This window comes from Salvelinus namaycush, chromosome 31, assembly GCF_016432855.1.
Source record: "Salvelinus namaycush isolate Seneca chromosome 31, SaNama_1.0, whole genome shotgun sequence".
NCBI lineage: Eukaryota > Metazoa > Chordata > Actinopteri > Salmoniformes > Salmonidae > Salvelinus > Salvelinus namaycush.
The window spans coordinates 3,827,533-3,850,032 of NC_052337.1; the positions used below are offsets into that span (position 1 = coordinate 3,827,533).

At 48.2% G+C, this 22,500-nt stretch overlaps 1 protein-coding gene across 1 annotated transcript in view; it reads left to right on the plus strand.

The window, feature by feature from the left end:
* The window catches only part of LOC120026153 (fibrillin-2-like), a gene marked incomplete at its 5' end in the record, with an annotated part of 236,899 nt that overhangs the window by 39,551 nt on the left and 174,848 nt on the right, over positions 1-22,500 (plus strand). The window contains 2 exons of the mRNA XM_038970976.1: positions 9,573-9,698; positions 19,818-19,943. Coding sequence (XP_038826904.1) covers positions 9,573-9,698; positions 19,818-19,943 — 252 coding nt within the window. The remainder of the gene's footprint in view (positions 1-9,572; positions 9,699-19,817; positions 19,944-22,500) is intronic.

A 22,500-nucleotide genomic window follows, 5' to 3' on the forward strand; every position in this document is an offset into this window, starting at 1 on the left:
TCAACGTACCAGGCGGTTTGTGTCAACGTACCAGGTGGTTGTGTCAACGTACCAGGTCGGTTGTGTCAACTTACAGGCGGTTTGTGTCAACGTACCAGGCGGTTTGTGTCAACGTACCAGGCGGTTTGTGTCAACGTACCAGGCGGTTTGTGTCAACGTACCAGGCCGGTTTGTGTCCAACTTACCAGGTGGTTTGTGTCAACATAACCAGGCGGTTTGTGTCAACTTACCAGGTGGTTTGTGTCAACGTACCAGGCGGTTTGTGTCAACGTAACAGGCTGTTTTTGTCAACGTACCAGGCGGTTTGTGTCAACGTACCAGGCGGTGTGTCTCAACTTACCAGGCGGTTTGTGTCAAATTACCAGGTGGTTTGTGTCAACGTACCAGGTGGTTTGTGTCAACGTACCAGGCGGTTTGTGTCAACGTACCAAGCGGTTTGTGTCAACGTACCAGGCGGTTTGTGTCAAATTACCAGGTGGTTTGTGTCAACGTACCAGGTGGTTTGTGTCAACGTACCAGGCGGTTTGTGTCAACTTACCAGGCGCGTTTGTGTCAACGTACCAAGCGGTTTGTGTCAACGTACCAGGCGGTTTGTGTCAACGTACCAGGCGGTTTGTGTCAACGTACCAGGCGGTTTGTGTCAACTTACCAGGTGGTTTGTGTCAACGTACCAGGTGGTTTGTGTCAACGTACCAGGCGGTTTGTGTCAACGTACCAGGTGGTTTGTGTCAACTTACCAGGCGGTTTGTGTCAACTTACCAGGAGGTTTGTGTCAACGTAACAGGCGGTTTGTGTCAACGTACTAGGCGGTTTGTGTCAACGTACCAGGCGGTTTGTGTCAACTTACCAGGTGGTTTGTGTCAATGTACCAGGTGGTTTGTGTCAACTTACCAGGCGGTTTGTGTCAACGTACCAGGCGGTTTGTGTCAACGTACCCGGCGGTTCGTCTCAACTTACCAGGCGGTTTGTGTCAAATTACCAGGTGGTTTGTGTCAACGTAACAGGCGGTTTCTGTCAACGTACCAGGCGGTTTCTGTCAACGTAACAGGCGGTTTCTGTCAACGTACCAGGCGGTTTGTGTCAACATACCAGGCGGTTTGTGTCAAATTACCAGGTGGTTTGTGTCAACGTACCAGGTTGTTTGTGTCAACGTACCAGGCGGTTTGTGTCAACTTACCAGGCGCGTTTGTGTCAACGTACCAAGCGGTTTGTGTCAACGTACCAGGTGGTTTGTGTCAACGTACCAGGCGGTTTGTGTCAACGTACCAGGTGGTTTGTGTCAACTTACCAGGCGGTTTGTGTCAACTTACCAGGTGGTTTGTGTCAACGTAACAGGCGGTTTGTGTCAACGTACCAGGCGGTTTGTGTCAACGTAACAGGCTGTTTTTGTCAACGTACCAGGTGGTTTGTGTCAACATACCAGGCGGTTTGTGTCAACTTACCAGGTGGTTTGTGTCAACTTACCAGGTGGTTTGTGTCAACGTACCAGGCGGTTTGTGTCAACGTAACAGGCTGTTTTTGTCAACGTACCAGGCGGTTTGTGTCAACGTACCAGGCGGTGTGTCTCAACTTACCAGGCGGTTTGTGTCAAATTACCAGGTGGTTTGTGTCAACGTACCAGGTGGTTTGTGTCAACGTACCAGGCGGTTTGTGTCAACGTACCAGGCGGTTTGTGTCAACGTACCAGGCGGTTTGTGTCAACGTACCAGGCGGTTTGTGTCAACTTACCAGGCGCGTTTGTGTCAACGTACCAGGCGGTTTGTGTCAACGTACCAGGCGGTGTGTCTCAACTTACCAGGCGGTTTGTGTCAAATTACCAGGTGGTTTGTGTCAACGTACCAGGCGGTTTGTGTCAACGTACCAGGCGGTTTGTGTCAACGTACCAGGCGGTTTGTGTCAATGTACCAGGTGGTTTGTGTCAACTTACCAGGTGGTTTGTGTCAACATACCAGGCGGTTTGTGTCAACTTACCAGGTGGTTTGTGTCAACGTACCAGGCGGTTTGTGTCAACGTAACAGGCTGTTTTTGTCAACGTACCAGGCGGTTTGTGTCAACGTACCAGGCGGTGTGTCTTAACTTACCAGGCGGTTTGTGTCAACGTACCAGGCGGTTTGTGGCAACGTACCAGGCGGTTTGTGTCAACGTAACAGGCTGTTTTTGTCAACGTACCAGGCGGTTTGTGTCAACGTACCAGGCGGTGTGTCTCAACTTACCAGGCGGTTTGTGTCAAATTACCAGGTGGTTTGTGTCAACGTACCAGGCGGTTTGTGTCAACTTACCAGGCGCGTTTGTGTCAACGTACCAAGCGGTTTGTGTCAACGTACCAGGCGGTTTGTGTCAACGTACCAGGCGGTTTGTGTCAACTTACCAGGTGGTTTGTGTCAACTTACCAGGCGGTTTGTGTCAACTTACCAGGAGGTTTGTGTCAACGTAACAGGCGGTTTGTGTCAACGTACCAGGCGGTTTGTGTCAACGTACCAGGCGGTTTGTGTCAACGTACCAGGCGGTTTGTGTCAACTTACCAGGCGGTTTGTCTCAACTTACCAGGCGGTTTGTGTCAAATTACCAGGCGGTTTGTGTCAACGTAACAGGCGGTTTGTGTCAACGTACCAGGCGGTTTGTGTCAACGTACCAGGCGGTTTGTGTCAACTTACCAGGCGGTTTGTGTCAACATACCAGGCGGTTTGTGTCAAATTACCAGGTGGTTTGTGTCAACGTACCAGGTGGTTTGTTTCAACGTACCAGGTGGTTTGTGTCAACGTACCAGGTGGTTTGTGTCAACGTACCAGGCGGTTTGTGTCAACGTACCAGGCGGTTTGTGTCAAAGTACCAAGCGGTTTGTGTCAACTTACCAGGTGGTTTGTGTCAACGTACCAGGTGGTTTGTGTCAACGTACCAGGCGGTTTGTGTCAACGTACCAGGTGGTTTGTGTCAACTTACCAGGCAGTTTGAGTCAACTTACCAGGAGGTTTGTGTCAACGTAACAGGCGGTTTGTGTCAACGTACCAGGCGGTTTGTGTCAACGTACCAGGCGGTTTGTGTCAACTTACCAGGTGGTTTGTGTCAATGTACCAGGTGGTTTGTGTCAACTTACCAGGCGGTTTGTGTCAACGTACCAGGCGGTTTGTGTCAACGTACCCGGCGGTTTGTCTCAACTTACCAGGCGGTTTGTGTCAAATTACCAGGTGGTTTGTGTCAACGTAACAGGCGGTTTCTGTCAACGTACCAGGCGGTTTGTGTCAACGTAACAGGCGGTTTGTGTCAACATACCAGGCGGTTTGTGTCAAATTACCAGGTGGTTTGTGTCAACGTACCAGGTGGTTTGTGTCAACGTACCAGGCGGTTTGTGTCAACTTACCAGGCGCGTTTGTGTCAACGTACCAAGCGGTTTGTGTCAACGTACCAGGTGGTTTGTGTCAACGTACCAGGCGGTTTGTGTCAACGTACCAGGTGGTTTGTGTCAACTTACCAGGCGGTTTGTGTCAACGTACCAGGCGGTTTGTGTCAACGTACCAGGCGGTTTGTGTCAACGTACCAGGCGGTTTGTGTCAACGTACCAGGCGGTTTGTGTCAACGTACCAGGCGGTTTGTGTCAACTTACCAGGTGGTTTGTGTCAATGTACCAGGTGGTTTGTGTCAACTTACCAGGCGGTTTGTGTCAACGTACCAGGCGGTTTGTGTCAACGTACCCGGCGGTTTGTCTCAACTTACCAGGCGGTTTGTGTCAAATTACCAGGTGGTTTGTGTCAACGTAACAGGCGGTTTCTGTCAACGTACCAGGCGGTTTGTGTCAACGTAACAGGCGGTTTCTGTCAACGTACCAGGCGGTTTGTGTCAACATACCAGGCGGTTTGTGTCAAATTACCAGGTGGTTTGTGTCAACGTACCAGGTGGTTTGTGTCAACGTACCAGGCGGTTTGTGTCAACTTACCAGGCGCGTTTGTGTCAACGTACCAAGCGGTTTGTGTCAACGTACCAGGTGGTTTGTGTCAACGTACCAGGCGGTTTGTGTCAACGTACCAGGTGGTTTGTGTCAACGTACCAGGCGGTTTGTGTCAATGTACCAGGTGGTTTGTGTCAACTTACCAGGTGGTTTGTCAACATACCAGGCGGTTTGTGTCAACTTACCAGGTGGTTTGTGTCAACGTACCAGGCGGTTTGTGTCAACGTAACAGGCGTTTTTTGTCAATGTACCAGGCGGTTTGTGTCAACGTACCAGGCGGTTTGTGTCAACTTACCAGGCGGTTTGTGTCAAATTACCAGGTGGTTTGTGTCAACTTACCAGGTGGTTTGTGTCAACGTAACAGGCTGTTTTTGTCAACGTACCAGGCGGTTTGTGTCAACGTACCCGGCGGTTTGTCTCAACTTACCAGGCGGTTTGTGTCAAATTACCAGGCGGTTTGTGTCAACGTAACAGGCGGTTTGTGTCAACGTACCAGGCGGTTTGTGTCAACGTACCAGGCGGTTTGTGTCAACGTACCAGGCGGTTTGTGTCAACGTACCAGGCGGTTTGTGTCAACGTACCAGGCGGTTTGTGTCAACTTACCAGGCGGTTTGTCTCAACTTACCAGGCGGTTTGTGTCAAATTACCAGGCGGTTTGTGTCAACGTAACAGGCGGTTTGTGTCAACGTACCAGGCGGTTTGTGTCAACGTACCAGGCGGTTTGTGTCAACTTACCCCAGGCGGTTTGTGTCAACATACCAGGCGGTTTGTGTCAAATTACCAGGTGGTTTGTGTCAACGTACCAGGTGGTTTGTTTCAACGTACCAGGTGGTTTGTGTCAACGTACCAGGTGGTTTGTGTCAACGTACCAGGCGGTTTGTGTCAACGTACCAGGCGGTTTGTGTCAACGTACCAAGCGGTTTGTGTCAACTTACCAGGCGGTTTGTGTCAACGTACCAGGTGGTTTGTGTCAACGTACCAGGCGGTTTGTGTCAACGTACCAGGTGGTTTGTGTCAACTTACCAGGCAGTTTGTGTCAACTTACCAGGAGGTTTGTGTCAACGTAACAGGCGGTTTGTGTCAACGTACCAGGCGGTTTGTGTCAACGTACCAGGCGGTTTGTGTCAACGTACCAGGTGGTTTGTGTCAACGTACCAGGCGGTTTGTGTCAACTTACCAGGCGGTTTGTGTCAACGTACCAGGCGGTTTGTGTCAACGTACCAGGCGGTTTGTGTCAACGTACCAGGCGGTTTGTGTCAACGTACCAGGCGGTTTGTGTCAACTTACCAGGTGGTTTGTGTCAACGTAACAGGCTGTTTTTGTCAACGTACCAGGCGGTTTGTGTCAACGTACCCGGCGGTTTGTCTCAACTTACCAGGCGGTTTGTGTCAAATTACCAGGCGGTTTGTGTCAACGTAACAGGCGGTTTGTGTCAACGTACCAGGCGGTTTGTGTCAACGTACCAGGCGGTTTGTGTCAACGTACCAGGCGGTTTGTGTCAACGTACCAGGCGGTTTGTGTCAACGTACCAGGCGGTTTGTGTCAACTTACCAGGCGGTTTGTCTCAACTTACCAGGCGGTTTGTGTCAAATTACCAGGCGGTTTGTGTCAACGTAACAGGCGGTTTGTGTCAACGTACCAGGCGGTTTGTGTCAACGTACCAGGCGGTTTGTGTCAACTTACCAGGCGGTTTGTGTCAACATACCAGGCGGTTTGTGTCAAATTACCAGGTGGTTTGTGTCAACGTACCAGGTGGTTTGTGTCAACGTACCAGGTGGTTTGTGTCAACGTACCAGGTGGTTTGTGTCAACGTACCAGGCGGTTTGTGTCAACGTACCAAGCGGTTTGTGTCAACTTACCAGGTGGTTTGTGTCAACGTACCAGGTGGTTTGTGTCAACGTACCAGGCGGTTTGTGTCAACGTACCAGGTGGTTTGTGTCAACTTACCAGGCAGTTTGTGTCAACTTACCAGGAGGTTTGTGTCAACGTAACAGGCGGTTTGTGTCAACGTACCAGGCGGTTTGTGTCAACGTACCAGGCGGTTTGTGTCAACTTACCAGGTGGTTTGTGTCAATGTACCAGGTGGTTTGTGTCAACTTACCAGGCGGTTTGTGTCAACGTACCAGGCGGTTTGTGTCAACGTACCCGGCGGTTTGTCTCAACTTACCAGGCGGTTTGTGTCAAATTACCAGGTGGTTTGTGTCAACGTAACAGGCGGTTTCTGTCAACGTACCAGGCGGTTTGTGTCAACGTAACAGGCGGTTTCTGTCAACGTACCAGGCGGTTTGTGTCAACATACCAGGCGGTTTGTGTCAAATTACCAGGTGGTTTGTGTCAACGTACCAGGTGGTTTGTGTCAACGTACCAGGCGGTTTGTGTCAACTTACCAGGCGCGTTTGTGTCAACGTACCAAGCGGTTTGTGTCAACGTACCAGGTGGTTTGTGTCAACGTACCAGGCGGTTTGTGTCAACGTACCAGGTGGTTTGTGTCAACGTACCAGGCGGTTTGTGTCAACTTACCAGGCGGTTTGTGTCAACGTACCAGGCGGTTTGTGTCAACGTACCAGGCGGTTTGTGTCAACGTACCAGGCGGTTTGTGTCAACGTACCAGGCGGTTTGTGTCAACTTACCAGGTGGTTTGTGTCAACATACCAGGCGGTTTGTGTCAACTTACCAGGTGGTTTGTGTCAACGTACCAGGCGGTTTGTGTCAACGTAACAGGCTGTTTTTGTCAACGTACCAGGCGGTTTGTGTCAACGTACCAGGCGGTGTGTCTCAACTTACCAGGCGGTTTGTGTCAAATTACCAGGTGGTTTGTGTCAACGTACCAGGTGGTTTGTGTCAACGTACCAGGCGGTTTGTGTCAACGTACCAAGCGGTTTGTGTCAACGTACCAGGCGGTTTGTGTCAAATTACCAGGCGGTTTGTGTCAACGTACCAGGTGGTTTGTGTCAACGTACCAGGCGGTTTGTGTCAACTTACCAGGCGCGTTTGTGTCAACGTACCAAGCGGTTTGTGTCAACGTACCAGGCGGTTTGTGTCAACGTACCAGGCGGTTTGTGTCAACTTACCAGGTGGTTTGTGTCAACGTACCAGGTGGTTTGTGTCAACGTACCAGGCGGTTTGTGTCAACGTACCAGGTGGTTTGTGTCAACTTACCAGGCGGTTTGTGTCAACTTACCAGGAGGTTTGTGTCAACGTAACAGGCGGTTTGTGTCAACGTACTAGGCGGTTTGTGTCAACGTACCAGGCGGTTTGTGTCAACTTACCAGGTGGTTTGTGTCAATGTACCAGGTGGTTTGTGTCAACTTACCAGGCGGTTTGTGTCAACGTACCAGGCGGTTTGTGTCAACGTACCCGGCGGTTCGTCTCAACTTACCAGGCGGTTTGTGTCAAATTACCAGGTGGTTTGTGTCAACGTAACAGGCGGTTTCTGTCAACGTACCAGGCGGTTTGTGTCAACGTAACAGGCGGTTTCTGTCAACGTACCAGGCGGTTTGTGTCAACATACCAGGCGGTTTGTGTCAAATTACCAGGTGGTTTGTGTCAACGTACCAGGTTGTTTGTGTCAACGTACCAGGCGGTTTGTGTCAACTTACCAGGCGCGTTTGTGTCAACGTACCAAGCGGTTTGTGTCAACGTACCAGGTGGTTTGTGTCAACGTACCAGGCGGTTTGTGTCAACGTACCAGGTGGTTTGTGTCAACTTACCAGGCGGTTTGTGTCAACTTACCAGGTGGTTTGTGTCAACGTAACAGGCGGTTTGTGTCAACGTACCAGGCGGTTTGTGTCAACGTAACAGGCTGTTTTTGTCAACGTACCAGGTGGTTTGTGTCAACATACCAGGCGGTTTGTGTCAACTTACCAGGTGGTTTGTGTCAACTTACCAGGTGGTTTGTGTCAACGTACCAGGCGGTTTGTGTCAACGTAACAGGCTGTTTTTGTCAACGTACCAGGCGGTTTGTGTCAACGTACCAGGCGGTGTGTCTCAACTTACCAGGCGGTTTGTGTCAAATTACCAGGTGGTTTGTGTCAACGTACCAGGTGGTTTGTGTCAACGTACCAGGCGGTTTGTGTCAACGTACCAGGCGGTTTGTGTCAACGTACCAGGTGGTTTGTGTCAACTTACCAGGCGGTTTGTGTCAACTTACCAGGTGGTTTGTGTCAACGTACCAGGCGGTTTGTGTCAACTTACCAGGCGCGTTTGTGTCAACGTACCAGGCGGTTTGTGTCAACGTACCAGGCGGTGTGTCTCAACTTACCAGGCGGTTTGTGTCAAATTACCAGGTGGTTTGTGTCAACGTACCAGGCGGTTTGTGTCAACGTACCAGGCGGTTTGTGTCAACGTACCAGGCGGTTTGTGTCAATGTACCAGGTGGTTTGTGTCAACTTACCAGGTGGTTTGTGTCAACATACCAGGCGGTTTGTGTCAACTTACCAGGTGGTTTGTGTCAACGTACCAGGCGGTTTGTGTCAACGTAACAGGCTGTTTTTGTCAACGTACCAGGCGGTTTGTGTCAACGTACCAGGCGGTGTGTCTTAACTTACCAGGCGGTTTGTGTCAACGTACCAGGCGGTTTGTGGCAACGTACCAGGCGGTTTGTGTCAACGTAACAGGCTGTTTTTGTCAACGTACCAGGCGGTTTGTGTCAACGTACCAGGCGGTGTGTCTCAACTTACCAGGCGGTTTGTGTCAAATTACCAGGTGGTTTGTGTCAACGTACCAGGCGGTTTGTGTCAACTTACCAGGCGCGTTTGTGTCAACGTACCAAGCGGTTTGTGTCAACGTACCAGGCGGTTTGTGTCAACGTACCAGGCGGTTTGTGTCAACTTACCAGGTGGTTTGTGTCAACTTACCAGGCGGTTTGTGTCAACTTACCAGGAGGTTTGTGTCAACGTAACAGGCGGTTTGTGTCAACGTACCAGGCGGTTTGTGTCAACTTACCAGGTGGTTTGTGTCAATGTAGAAGAAAAAGAAACGCACACCTGTATAGGCGAGGTGCTGGCTAGCGGAGTAGAAAACTTGAAAATAAAGGAGAGCCGCACACTCTAGGAGCTCAGATGCAAAAATATTTAATTACCAACGTTTCGACAGGCAAGCTGTCTTCATCAGGGTACAATTGTGTCAAAGTACCAGGTGGTTTGTGTCAATTTACCAGACGGTTTGTGTCAAATTACCAGGTGGTTTGTGTCAACGTACCAGGTGGTTTGTGTCAACGTACCAGGCGGTTTGTGTCAACGTACCAGGCGTTTTGTGTCAACTTACCAGGCGGTTTGTGTCAACGTACCAGGCGGTTTGTGTCAACTTACCAGGCGGTTTGTGTCAACTTACCAGGCGGTTTGTGTCAACTTACCAGGTGGTTTGTGTCAACGTACCAGGCGGTTTGTGTCAACGTACCAGGCGGTTTGTGTCAATGTTCGGAGGGCAAGGGGGGGGGGGGGGGGGGGGAATTCAATGTTGTGAATATTAGCGTTTGGGAATGAAACTCATGCGATTAACATTTTCCTCTGACCTTCAAATTAGGATTCAATTAGGCTTCTAAATATGGAGACCGATGACATTTTACAGTGTGCAGCATTGACCTGAATGCAGTTGTGGTTGTTTCTGTGCTCCACTCTTTTTTGCCCAGATGTTGACGAGTGCCAGGCCATCCCGGGACTCTGCCAGGGAGGTAATTGCATCAACACTGTGGGTTCGTACGAGTGCAAGTGTCCAGCTGGCCACAGGCAGAAAGAGGGCTCCCAGAAGTGCGAGGGTGAGTAACGCAGGAAATGGTGGCAGACATTTAGGCTTAATGATACCTTTTTCTCTCATTTCCCTTTTTATCCGATTTACCGTTAAACCACTCAAGATACACAATAATGGATATTGAAGTAAGAGAGTGTATCGTTTTATTGGGTATTGTAATGAGTATTTCTTTAACATCCTGAGGAATTTACAGAAGTCCACTACTTGAACCTTAAGAAAGTTTTTTTCTTCCAAATGTTGTTGTTGTTAAAAAGTGGTATTAAAATGGATTGAATTGTCCTTTTTTTGTCAACGATTTACACAAAATACTCTGTAGTGTCAAAGTGGAAGAAACATTCGAACATTTGAAAAAAATATATGAAAAATAAAACACAAATATATCTTGGTTAGATAAGTATTCAACCACCTGAGTCAATACATGTTAGAATCGCTTTTGGCAGTGATTACAGCTGTGAGTCTTTCTGGGTAATTCTCTAAGAGCTTTCCACACCTGGGTTGGGCAGCATTTGCCCATTTTCCAAATTATTCAAGCTCAGTCAAATTGGTTGTTGATCATTGCTAAACAACCATTTTCAGGTCTTGCCATAGATTTTCAAGTAGATTTAAGTCCAAACTGTAACTCGGCCACTCAGGAACATTCACTGTCTTTATGGTAAGCAACTCCAGTGTAGATTTGGCCTTGTGTTTTAGGTTATTGTCATGCTGAATTAATCTCCCAGTGTCTAGTGGAAAGCAGACTGAACCAGGTTTTCCTCTAGGATTTCTTCCTGTGCTTAGATCCATTCCGTTTATTTTTTATCCTAAAAAACTCCCAAGTCCTTAACGATTACAAGCATACCCATAACATGATGCAGCCATCACTATGCTTGAAAATATGGAGAGAGGTACTCAATAATAGGTTGATTGGATTTGCCCCAAATATAACACTTTGTATTCAGTACAAAACGTTAATTGCTTTGCCAAATGTTTTGCTCTATTACTTTAGTGCCTTGTTGCAAACAGCTTAGTATTGTGGAATAACTACAATGTTGTTGATCAATCCTACGTTTTCTCCTATCACAGCCATTAAACTTAACTGTTTTAAAGTCACCATTGGCCTCATGGTGAGATCCCTGAGTGGTTTCCTTGCTCTCCAGCAACTGAGTTAGTAAGGACACCTGTATCTTTGTAGTAACTGTGTGTATTGATACACCATCCAAAGTGTAATTAATGCTCAAACGGATATTCAATGTCAGATTTTTTTTACCCGTCTACCATTAGGTGCCCTTCTTTGCGAGGCATTGGAAAATCTCCCTGTTCTTTGTGGTTAAATCTGTGTTTAAAATTCACTGCTCGACTGAGTGACCTTACAGATAATTGTTATGTTAAACTCTATTGCACACAGAGTGAGTCCATGTAACTTATTAAATAACTTGTTAAGCACATTTTTACTGCTGCCATAACAAAGGGGTTGAATACTTATTGACTCAAGACATTTCAGCTTTTCATTTGTAATACATTAGAAACAAATTCAATAAACATAATTCAATCCAACTGTGTTGGGCAGTGACCAAAAATCTAAATTTAATCCATTTTAAATTCAGCCTGTAATACAACAAAATGTGGAAAAAGTCAAGGGATGTGAAAGCTTTCTGAAGACACTGGGTACATGGAATGAAACAGTAAAATGATGTAGTGAGAAGTAGGTGATAAGTGGGTGTTAGCAACATGATCTCATCAACTCTGGTCTATATGTAACGTGTGTCTAAACCGAAGCAAACGGTAGAACTGTGATTTATGGACATGCATCGTTACAATTATGACTTTAGCTCGTAAAGATGATGAATGTATAGACCTCAAGAACCTCTAGGGTTAGGGTGAGTTATAACTTTGAGAGTTTAAGGCAGGGCTCTCCAACCCTGTTCCTGGAGAGCTACCCTGCAGTAGGTTTTCGCTCCAACTCCAGTTGTAACTAACCTGGTTCAGCTTATCAACCAGCTAATTATTAGAATCAGGTGTGCTAAATTAGGGTTGGAGCGAAAACCTACAAGGAACAGGGTTGTAGTTAACCTAGAGGACGGTATCTCACAGGAACAGGGTTGGAGTTAACCTAGAGGACGGTATCTCACAGAAACAGGGTTGGCGTTAACCTAGAGGACGGTATCTCACAGAAACAGGGTTGGCGTTAACCTAGAGGACGGTATATCACAGGAACAGGGTTGGAGTTAACCTAGAGGACGGTATCTCACAGGAACAGGGTTGGCGTTAACCTAGAGGACGGTATATCACAGGAACAGGGTTGGAGTTAACCTAGAGGACGGTATCTCACAGGAACAGGGTTGGAGTTAACCTAGAGGACGGTATCTCACAGGAACAGGGTTGGAGTTAACCTAGAGGACGGTATCTCACAGGAACAGGGTTGGAGTTAACCTAGAGGACGGTATCTCACAGGAACAGGGTTGGAGTTAACCTAGAGGACGGTATCTCACAGGAACAGGGTTGGAGTTAACCTAGAGGACGGTATCTCACAGGAACAGGGTTGGCGTTAACCTAGAGGACGGTATCTCACAGAAACAGGGTTGGCGTTAACCTAGAGGACGGTATCTCACAGGAACAGGGTTGGCGTTAACCTAGAGGACGGTATCTCACAGAAACAGGGTTGGCGTTAACCTAGAGGACGGTATATCACAGGAACAGGGTTGGAGTTAACCTAGAGGACGGTATCTCACAGGAACAGGGTTGGCGTTAACCTAGAGGACGGTATATCACAGGAACAGGGTTGGAGTTAACCTAGAGGACGGTATCTCTCCAGGAACAGGGTTGGAGTTAACCTAGAGGACGGTATCTCACAGGAACAGGGTTGGAGTTAACCTAGAGGACGGTATCTCACAGGAACAGGGTTGGAGTTAACCTAGAGGACGGTATCTCACAGGAACAGGGTTGGCGTTAACCTAGAGGACGGTATATCACAGGAACAGGTTTGGAGTTAACCTAGAGGACGGTATCTCACAGGAACAGGGTTGGCGTTAACCTAGAGGACGGTATCTCACAGGAACAGGGTTGGCGTTAACCTAGAGGACGGTATCTCACAGGAACAGGGTTGGCGTTAACCTAGAGGACGGTATCTCACAGGAACAGGGTTGGCGTTAACCTAGAGGACGGTATCTCACAGGAACAGGGTTGGAGTTAACCTAGAGGACGGTATATCACAGGAACAGGGTTGGAGTTAACCTAGAGGACGGTATCTCACAGGAACAGGGTTGGCGTTAACCTAGAGGACGGTATATCACAGGAACAGGGTTGGCGTTAACCTAGAGGACGGTATCTCACAGGAACAGGGTTGGAGTTAACCTAGAGGACGGTATCTCACAGGAACAGGGTTGGAGTTAACCTAGAGGACAGTAGCTCTCCAGGAACAGGGTTGGAGTTAACCTAGAGGACGGTATCTCACAGGAACAGGGTTGGCGTTAACCTAGAGGACGGTATATCACAGGAACAGGGTTGGCGTTAACCTAGAGGACGGTATCTCACAGGAACAGGGTTGGAGTTAACCTAGAGGACGGTATCTCACAGGAACAGGGTTGGAGTTAACCTAGAGGATGGTATCTCACAGGAACAGGGTTGGAGTTAACCTAGAGGACGGTATCTCACAGGAACAGGGTTGGAGTTAACCTAGAGGACGGTATCTCACAGGAACAGGGTTGGAGTTAACCTAGAGGACGGTATCTCACAGGAACAGGGTTGGAGTTAACCTAGAGGACGGTATATCACAGGAACAGGGTTGGAGTTAACCTAGAGGACGGTAGCTCTCCAGGAACAGGGTTGGAGTTAACCTAGAGGACGGTATCTCACAGGAACAGGGTTGGAGTTAACCTAGAGGACGGTATCTCACAGGAACAGGGTTGGAGTTAACCTAGAGGACGGTATATCACAGGAACAGGGTTGGAGTTAACCTAGAGGACGGTAGCTCTCCAGGAACAGGGTTGGCGTTAACCTAGAGGACGGTATCTCACAGGAACAGGGTTGGAGTTGACCTACAGGATGGTAGCTCACAGGAACGGGGTTGGAGTTGACCTACAGGATGGTAGCTCACAGGAACGGGGTTGGAGTTGACCTACAGGATGGTAGCTCACAGGAACGGGGTTGGAGTTGACCTACAGGATGGTAGCTCACAGGAACGGGGTTGGAGTTAACCTAGAGGACGGTATCTCACAGGAACAGGGTTGGCGTTAACCTAGAGGACGGTATATCACAGGAACAGGGTTGGAGTTAACCTAGAGGACGGTAGCTCTCCAGGAACAGGGTTGGCGTTAACCTAGAGGATGGTAGCTCACAGGAACAGGGTTGGAGTTGACCTACAGGATGGTAGCTCACAGGAACAGGGTTGGAGTTAACCTAGAGGACGGTATATCACAGGAACAGGGTTGGCGGTAAGGATAAACGGCAGGTTTTAGGTTTAAAACAAAAAAAACACACTTTAAACTAAAACACTGAGCATTAGTGTCCCACACGTCACTCAAACTCCCAACGTTCCTCTATGCAAGCCGTATGTTAGGCCTACTGCCTTTTGGCCTTAGCCTAATGTCTACTCATGACAAGACTTTCCTCTGAAACCATTTCAGAGTCCAAGACACTTAACAAGCTGTTTAGAACTTCGTAATTACAGTCTTGTAAATTCCTTGGGCATTTGGCCTGGCTCGACCCTTGCTAATTCCCGTTGTTGTGTTAGCCTCGTGGCTAATTGCTATCCTCCTACCGTCTCTTTAATCTTCTCAGTTAGTCTATAATTTACGTAAATATCTCAGTTAGTCTATAACATATGTCTGTTTCACCCTCTAGGTGCAAGGTACTTATTTACGAAACCGCTCATTCACCACAAATTACATCCTGGTAAACAATTATAGTATTGTCTACGTGTTTATATTTCAAATGGCTACTTGTTGTGTCTAGTGTTTAATTACAAACGTCATTGAAAGTAAACAAAGTTAGAATCAAAGAACTATCCTTGAGGTCACTTTCTTTCAGTGTCGAGTCACTCGGGTAGACTCTAGGGTGCCCTAGTGGTTAGAGCGTTGGACTAGGAACCGAAAGGTTGCATGATCGAATCCCTGAGCTAACTAGGTAAAAATCTGTCCTTCTGCCCCTGAACAAGGCAGTTTACCCACTATTCCTAGGCTGTGATTGAAAATATGAATATATTCTTAACTGACTTGCCTAGTTAAATAAAAAATAAAAAAACGTTGGTCAAATTCAGCTCTTTGTTTGCCTTTGGTGATAAAATACTTGTATATTGGGATTAGTACGGACCATGTGACCCTAAATAGTTTAGAACGTTGTAGATTGGTGCATGGTAGAACTGAGTGTTCTATTTTACTGTATGAGGTTTGGCAAGTAATGGTATTGATTACCTTTGGAAATCAATTCTTGGCAAATCTTGGCAAAAGACATCAATTTGAAACAGGACAAAAAAATACCTGAACATTGAGACATTCCTTCCCTTGAAGTCTCAAAATGGCATCTTCCTCTCTCCAAGTCGTTTTCCCGTTTTGAGACGTGGTCCAGTATGTTAGTGCTGCAGACTGTAGTTTACTGAGGTAACAGTCCCAACACTGAGTCCACTGTTTCAGTGACAAAGGTAAATACGAACCTCCTCTCACGCGTTTCCCTCTCTTTTTTACTGCCTCTCCAACATGCTTTGGATTCTTCAAGTGCAAGTCACTCTTTGGTAAAGATATACACTGGGATTAACAGTGAGAGGCCATTCAGCACAGTACTGGCTTAGGTTGCGTCCCAAATGACAACCTAGTACGTATGTAGTGCACTATATAGGGATTATGGTGCTATTTGAGATGTAGCCTTTCTGTAGCCCCTTACTGTAGCCCCTTACTGTAGCCCCTTACTGTAGCCCCTTACTGTAGCCCCTTACTCTCGTCCCTTACTGTAGCCCCTTACTGTAGCCCCTTACTGTAGCCCCTTACTGTAGCCCCTTACTCTCGTCCCTTACTGTAGCCCCTTACTGTAGCCCCTTACTGTAGCCCCTTACTGTAGCCCCTTACTGTAGCCCCTTACTCTCGTCCCTTACTGTAGCCCCTTACTGTAGCCCCTTACTGTAGCCCCTTACTGTAGCCCCTTACTGTAGCCCCTTACTGTAGCCCCTTACTGTAGCCCCTTACTCTCGTCCCTTACTGTAGCACCTTACTGTAGCCCCTTACTGTAGCCCCTTACTGTAGCCCCTTACTCTCGTCCCTTACTGTAGCCCCTTACTGTAGCCCCTTACTGTAGCCCCTTACTGTAGCCCCTTACTGTAGCCCCTTACTCTCGTCCCTTACTGTAGCCCCTTACTGTAGCCCCTTACTGTAGCCCCTTACTGTAGCCCCTTACTCTCGTCCCTTACTGTAGCCCCTTACTGTAGCCCCTTACTGTAGTCCCTTACTGTAGCCCCTTACTGTAGCCCCTTACTGTAGCCCCTTACTGTAGCCCCTTACTCTCGTCCCTTACTGTAGCCCCTTACTGTAGTCCCTTACTGTAGTCCCTTACTGTAGTCCCTTACTGTAGTCCCTTACTGTAGTCCCTTACTGTAGCCCCTTACTGTAGCCCCTTACTGTAGCCCCTTACTGTAGCCCCTTACTGTAGCCCCTTACTCTGGCCCCTTACTGTAGCCCCTTACTGTAGTCCCTTACTGTAGCCCCTTACTCTGGCCCCTTACTGTAGCCCCTTACTGTAGCCCCTTACTGTAGCCCCTTACTCTGGCCCCTTACTGTAGCCCCTTACTGTAGCCCCTTACTGTAGCCCCTTACTGTAGCCCCTTACTCTCGTCCCTTACTGTAGCCCCTTACTCTCGTCCCTTACTGTAGCCCCTTACTCTGGCCCCTTACTGTAGCCCCTTACTGTAGCCCCTTACTGTAGTCCCTTACTGTAGTCCCTTACTGTAGCCCCTTACTGTAGCCCCTTACTCTCGTCCCTTACTGTAGCCCCTTACTGTAGCACCTTACTGTAGCCCCTTACTGTAGTCCCTTACTGTAGTCCCTTACTGTAGCCCCTTACTGTAGCCCCTTACTCTCGTCCCTTACTGTAGCCCCTTACTGTAGCCCCTTACTGTAGCCCCTTACTCTCGTCCCTTACTGTAGCCCCTTACTGTAGCCCCTTACTGTAGCCCCTTACTGTAGCCCCTTACTCTCGTCCCTTACTGTAGCCCCTTACTGTAGCCCCTTACTGTAGCCCCTTACTGTAGCCCCTTACTCTCGTCCCTTACTGTAGCCCCTTACTGTAGCCCCTTACTGTAGCCCCTTACTGTAGCCCCTTACTGTAGCCCCTTACTCTCGTCCCTTACTGTAGCCCCTTACTGTAGCCCCTTACTGTAGCCCCTTACTGTAGCCCCTTACTGTAGCCCCTTACTGTAGCCCCTTACTGTAGCCCCTTACTCTCGTCCCTTACTGTAGCACCTTACTGTAGCCCCTTACTGTAGCCCCTTACTGTAGCCCCTTACTCTCGTCCCTTACTGTAGCCCCTTACTGTAGCCCCTTACTGTAGCCCCTTACTGTAGCCCCTTACTGTAGCCCCTTACTCTCGTCCCTTACTGTAGCCCCTTACTGTAGCCCCTTACTGTAGCCCCTTACTGTAGCCCCTTACTCTCGTCCCTTACTGTAGCCCCTTACTGTAGCCCCTTACTGTAGTCCCTTACTGTAGCCCCTTACTGTAGCCCCTTACTGTAGCCCCTTACTGTAGCCCCTTACTCTCGTCCCTTACTGTAGCCCCTTACTGTAGTCCCTTACTGTAGTCCCTTACTGTAGCCCCTTACTGTAGTCCCTTACTGTAGTCCCTTACTGTAGCCCCTTACTGTAGCCCCTTACTGTAGCACCTTACTGTAGCCCCTTACTGTAGCCCCTTACTGTAGCCCCTTACTGTAGCCCCTTACTCTGGCCCCTTACTGTAGCCCCTTACTGTAGTCCCTTACTGTAGCCCCTTACTCTGGCCCCTTACTGTAGCCCCTTACTGTAGCCCCTTACTGTAGCCCCTTACTCTGGCCCCTTACTGTAGCCCCTTACTGTAGCCCCTTACTGTAGCCCCTTACTGTAGCCCCTTACTCTCGTCCCTTACTGTAGCCCCTTACTCTCGTCCCTTACTGTAGCCCCTTACTCTGGCCCCTTACTGTAGCCCCTTACTGTAGCCCCTTACTGTAGTCCCTTACTGTAGTCCCTTACTGTAGCCCCTTACTGTAGCCCCTTACTCTCGTCCCTTACTGTAGCCCCTTACTGTAGCACCTTACTGTAGCCCCTTACTGTAGTCCCTTACTGTAGTCCCTTACTGTAGCCCCTTACTGTAGCCCCTTACTGTAGCCCCTTACTGTAGCCCCTTACTCTCGTCCCTTACTGTAGCCCCTTACTGTAGCCCCTTACTGTAGCCCCTTACTGTAGCCCCTTACTCTCGTCCCTTACTGTAGCCCCTTACTGTAGTCCCTTACTGTAGTCCCTTACTGTAGCCCCTTACTGTAGCCCCTTACTCTCGTCCCTTACTGTAGCCCCTTACTGTAGCACCTTACTGTAGCCCCTTACTGTAGTCCCTTACTGTAGTCCCTTACTGTAGCCCCTTACTGTAGCCCCTTACTCTCGTCCCTTACTGTAGCCCCTTACTGTAGCCCCTTACTGTAGCCCCTTACTCTCGTCCCTTACTGTAGCCCCTTACTGTAGCCCCTTACTGTAGCCCCTTACTGTAGCCCCTTACTCTCGTCCCTTACTGTAGCCCCTTACTGTAGCCCCTTACTCTCGTCCCTTACTGTAGCCCCTTACTGTAGCCCCTTACTGTAGCCCCTTACTCTCGTCCCTTACTGTAGCCCCTTACTGTAGCCCCTTACTCTCGTCCCTTACTGTAGCCCCTTACTGTAGCCCCTTACTCTCGTCCCTTACTGTAGCCCCTTACTGTAGCCCCTTACTGTAGCCCCTTACTGTAGCCCCTTACTCTCGTCCCTTACTGTAGCCCCTTACTGTAGCCCCTTACTGTAGCCCCTTACACTCGTCCCTTACTGTAGCCCCTTACTGTAGCCCCTTACTGTAGCCCCTTACTGTAGCCCCTTACTGTAGTCCCTTACTGTAGCCCCTTACTGTAGCCCCTTACTGTAGCCCCTTACTGTAGCCCCTTACTCTCGTCCCTTACTGTAGCCCCTTACTGTAGCCCCTTACTGTAGCCCCTTACTCTCGTCCCTTACTGTAGCCCCTTACTGTAGCCCCTTACTGTAGCCCCTTACTCTCGTCCCTTACTGTAGCCCCTTACTGTAGTCCCTTACTGTAGTCCCTTACTGTAGCCCCTTACTGTAGCCCCTTACTGTAGCCCCTTACTCTCGTCCCTTACTGTAGCCCCTTACTGTAGCCCCTTACTGTAGCCCCTTACTCTCGTCCCTTACTGTAGCCCCTTACTGTAGTCCCTTACTGTAGCCCCTTACTGTAGCCCCTTACTGTAGCCCCTTACTGTAGTCCCTTACTGTAGCCCCTTACTGTAGCCCCTTACTGTAGCCCCTTACTCTCGTCCCTTACTGTAGCCCCTTACTGTAGCCCCTTACTGTAGCCCCTTACTGTAGCCCCTTACTCTCGTCCCTTACTGTAGCCCCTTACTGTAGCCCCTTACTGTAGCCCCTTACTGTAGCCCCTTACTGTAGTCCCTTACTGTAGCCCCTTACTGTAGCCCCTTACTCTCGTCCCTTACTGTAGCCCCTTACTGTAGCCCCTTACTCTCGTCCCTTACTGTAGGCCCTTACTGTAGCCCCTTACTGTAGCCCCTTACTGTAGCCCCTTACTGTAGCCCCTTACTGTAGCCCCTTACTGTAGGCAGACTGCAAAGTTTAATTACATTTCAATTCAAAATACTTTATTTATCCCACAAGGGGCAATTGTGTAGGCAGCAGTATATACATAAAATGTAAATTTGTCCCTATTTGTGAAATATATTTGTGAAAAATATGGTCTTTAAATGTTGTTTTGTGTATTGTGGAGATTGGGAATTATAGCTACAGTATTTTATTCACATACACGTAGAGAATGTAGAAAATGCCATTTCAACAAAATGACATTAGTCATAGGTGATAAATTAGTCAATTTTCCTTGCTGTCTGACACCAATGAGACACCGGGTTATAACATGTATCTCTTTCCTGACAGATGTGGATGAGTGTGTCACCATTTCCCGCATTTGTGACGGAGGACAGTGTTTCAACTCGGTGGGCGGTTACTCCTGTGTTTGTCCCTCTGGCTACATCCCATCTCCTGACAAAACTCGCTGCATTGGTAAGTAGATTCTAGTAGAAACCAGAAAGTTTAGTGGATCTACGTGGATATTTTCTCTAATAGTGGTTTTAACACTCATCCAATGTAAATCTGGTAGTCCTGCTAGCATCTGGTAGTCCTGCTAGCATCTGGTAGTCCTGCTAGCATCTGGTAGTCCTGCTAGCATCTGGTAGTCCTGCTAGCATCTGGTAGTCCTGCTAGCATCTGGTAGTCCTGCTAGCATCTGGTAATCCTGCTAGCATCTGGTAATCCTGCTAGCATCTGGTAGTCCTGCTAGCATCTGGTAGTCCTGCTAGCATCTGGTAGTCCTGCTAGCATCTGGTAATCCTGCTAGCATCTGGTAGTCCTGCTAGCATCTGGTAGTCCTGCTAGCATCTGGTAGTCCTGCTAGCATCTGGTAATCCTGCTAGCATCTGGTAGTCCTGCTAGCATCTGGTAGTCCTGCTAGCATCTGGTAGTCCTGCTAGCATCTGGTAGTCCTGCTAGCATCTGGTAGTCCTGCTAGCATCTGGTAGTCCTGCTAGCATCTGGTAGTCCTGCTAGCATCTGGTAGTCCTGCTAGCATCTGGTAGTCCTGCTAGCATCTGGTAGTCCTGCTAGCATCTGGTAATCCTGCTAGCATCTGGTAGTCCTGCTAGCATCTGGTAGTCCTGCTAGCATCTGGTAATCCTGCTCGCATCTGGTAGTCCTGCTAGCATCTGGTAGTCCTGCTAGCATCTGGTAATCCTGCTCGCATCTGGTAGTCCTGCTAGCATCTGGTAGTCCTGCTAGCATCTGGTAATCCTGCTAGCATCTGGTAGTCCTGCTAGCATCTGGTAGTCCTGCTAGCATCTGGTAATCCTGCTAGCATCTGGTAGTCCTGCTAGCATCTGGTAGTCCTGCTAGCATCTGGGTGATGTACTGTTTGGGTATTAGTCCACATTACCAGAAACTGGATTTATTTTCATTTACCCTTAGCCTTAGGCTTAAGCTTGACTTTCACGTTACCCACTGTGTGTGTGTGTGTGTGTGTGTGTGTGTGTGTGTGTGTGTGTGTGTGTGTGTGTGTGTGTGTGTGTGTGTGTGTGTGTGCGCGCAACTGGGCATGTGTGTGTATGTTTCTGTGTGGGCATGTGTGGGGTTTTTTCCCGTCTGTGTGTGTGCGTGCGTGCAAGTGCGTGTGTGTGTGTTGTTTCAGGTGCAGTGTTATCCCTGTGTAATCTGCACAGTGCTGAGACTGCTGACCACCAGTTCCTCTCAGATTCATTTACTCAGTGTGTAACTACAGGCAGGCAGTCTCTCTCGATCTCTCTCTTTCTCTGTACTCTGTGTTCTGTCTCTCTCTGCCACTCGCTCTCTTTCTCTCTCTCTCTCTCTCTCTCTCTTTGCTCTGTCTCTGTCTCTTTCTTTGCTCTGTCTCTCTGTCTCTCGCTGTCTCTCTGTCTCTTTCTTCGCTCTGTCTCTCTGTCTCTCTCTCTGTCCACTCTCTAACTCTTTCTCTCTCTCTCTCTCTCTTCGCTCTGTCTCTCTGTCTCTCTGTCTCTTTCTTCGCTCTGTCTCTCTCTGTCTCTCTGTCTCTTTCTTCGCTCTGTCTCTCTCTGTCTCTCTGTCTCTCTGTTTCTCTCTCTGTCCACTCTTCCTGTTTGCAGATATTGGATTTGGTGTTCCCCTTGTGTTAAAGCCCATTCTTCCAGAAAGCTCTGTTGTGACTTAGCCCCAGTCATTCCATCATAAAGGCCTACCACATAGCTAGTCATCTTATTTACTCATGGTTGGTGGCTTAGATGGTAACTCTGGTAAATTGTATATAGTTGCTTTTTAGAAATGGAACTTGTGCACGATAACCTATGTTATAAAGACCAGATTATTTTGAAAAAGTGATTTTATGTTTATTACATTTACCTGGATAAGTAAAGGTAGACTTTTAAAAAATATATCAAAAGCACTTAATCATTGGTATTCGTCCACCCATCATGAGGTTTGAAGCTATTCCATATTTACTGTACATGAAACCTTTGGCCTTGTAGCATGGACTATACCAAATCAAAGTTTGGGGCTATCACCACCTTTTTTTATGACTGAAAGTTGCCCACTAACCCCAATCCTCACCAGAGATACTTGAAATCTGGAATGTTGAGACGGGGAGGCTAAAAGGCAGTGTCTCTCCGCTGCTGGCTTGGAAAGAAAGGTGCAAGTCATTGTCATCAGGTTTCTCTCTAACAACCCATGTCATCGTACCCGTAGCCCGAGACCCCGCTCTCTCTTATTCCATCAGCAGCTCTGGGCTTTCATGTGAATTAGAAAGGCCCCTCAGGAGCCTTGTGTGTGTCTCTCTGTCTATCTCTCTCTCAATTCAATTCAATTCAATTCAATTCAAGGGGCTTTATTGGCATGGGAAACATGTGTTAACATTGCCAAAGCAAGTGAGGTAGATATTATACAAAAGTGAAATAAACAATACAAATTAACAGTAAACATTACACATACAGAAGTTTCAAAACAATAAAGACATTACAAATGTTATATTATATATATACAGTGTTGTAACAATGTACAAATGGTTAAAGCACACAAGTTA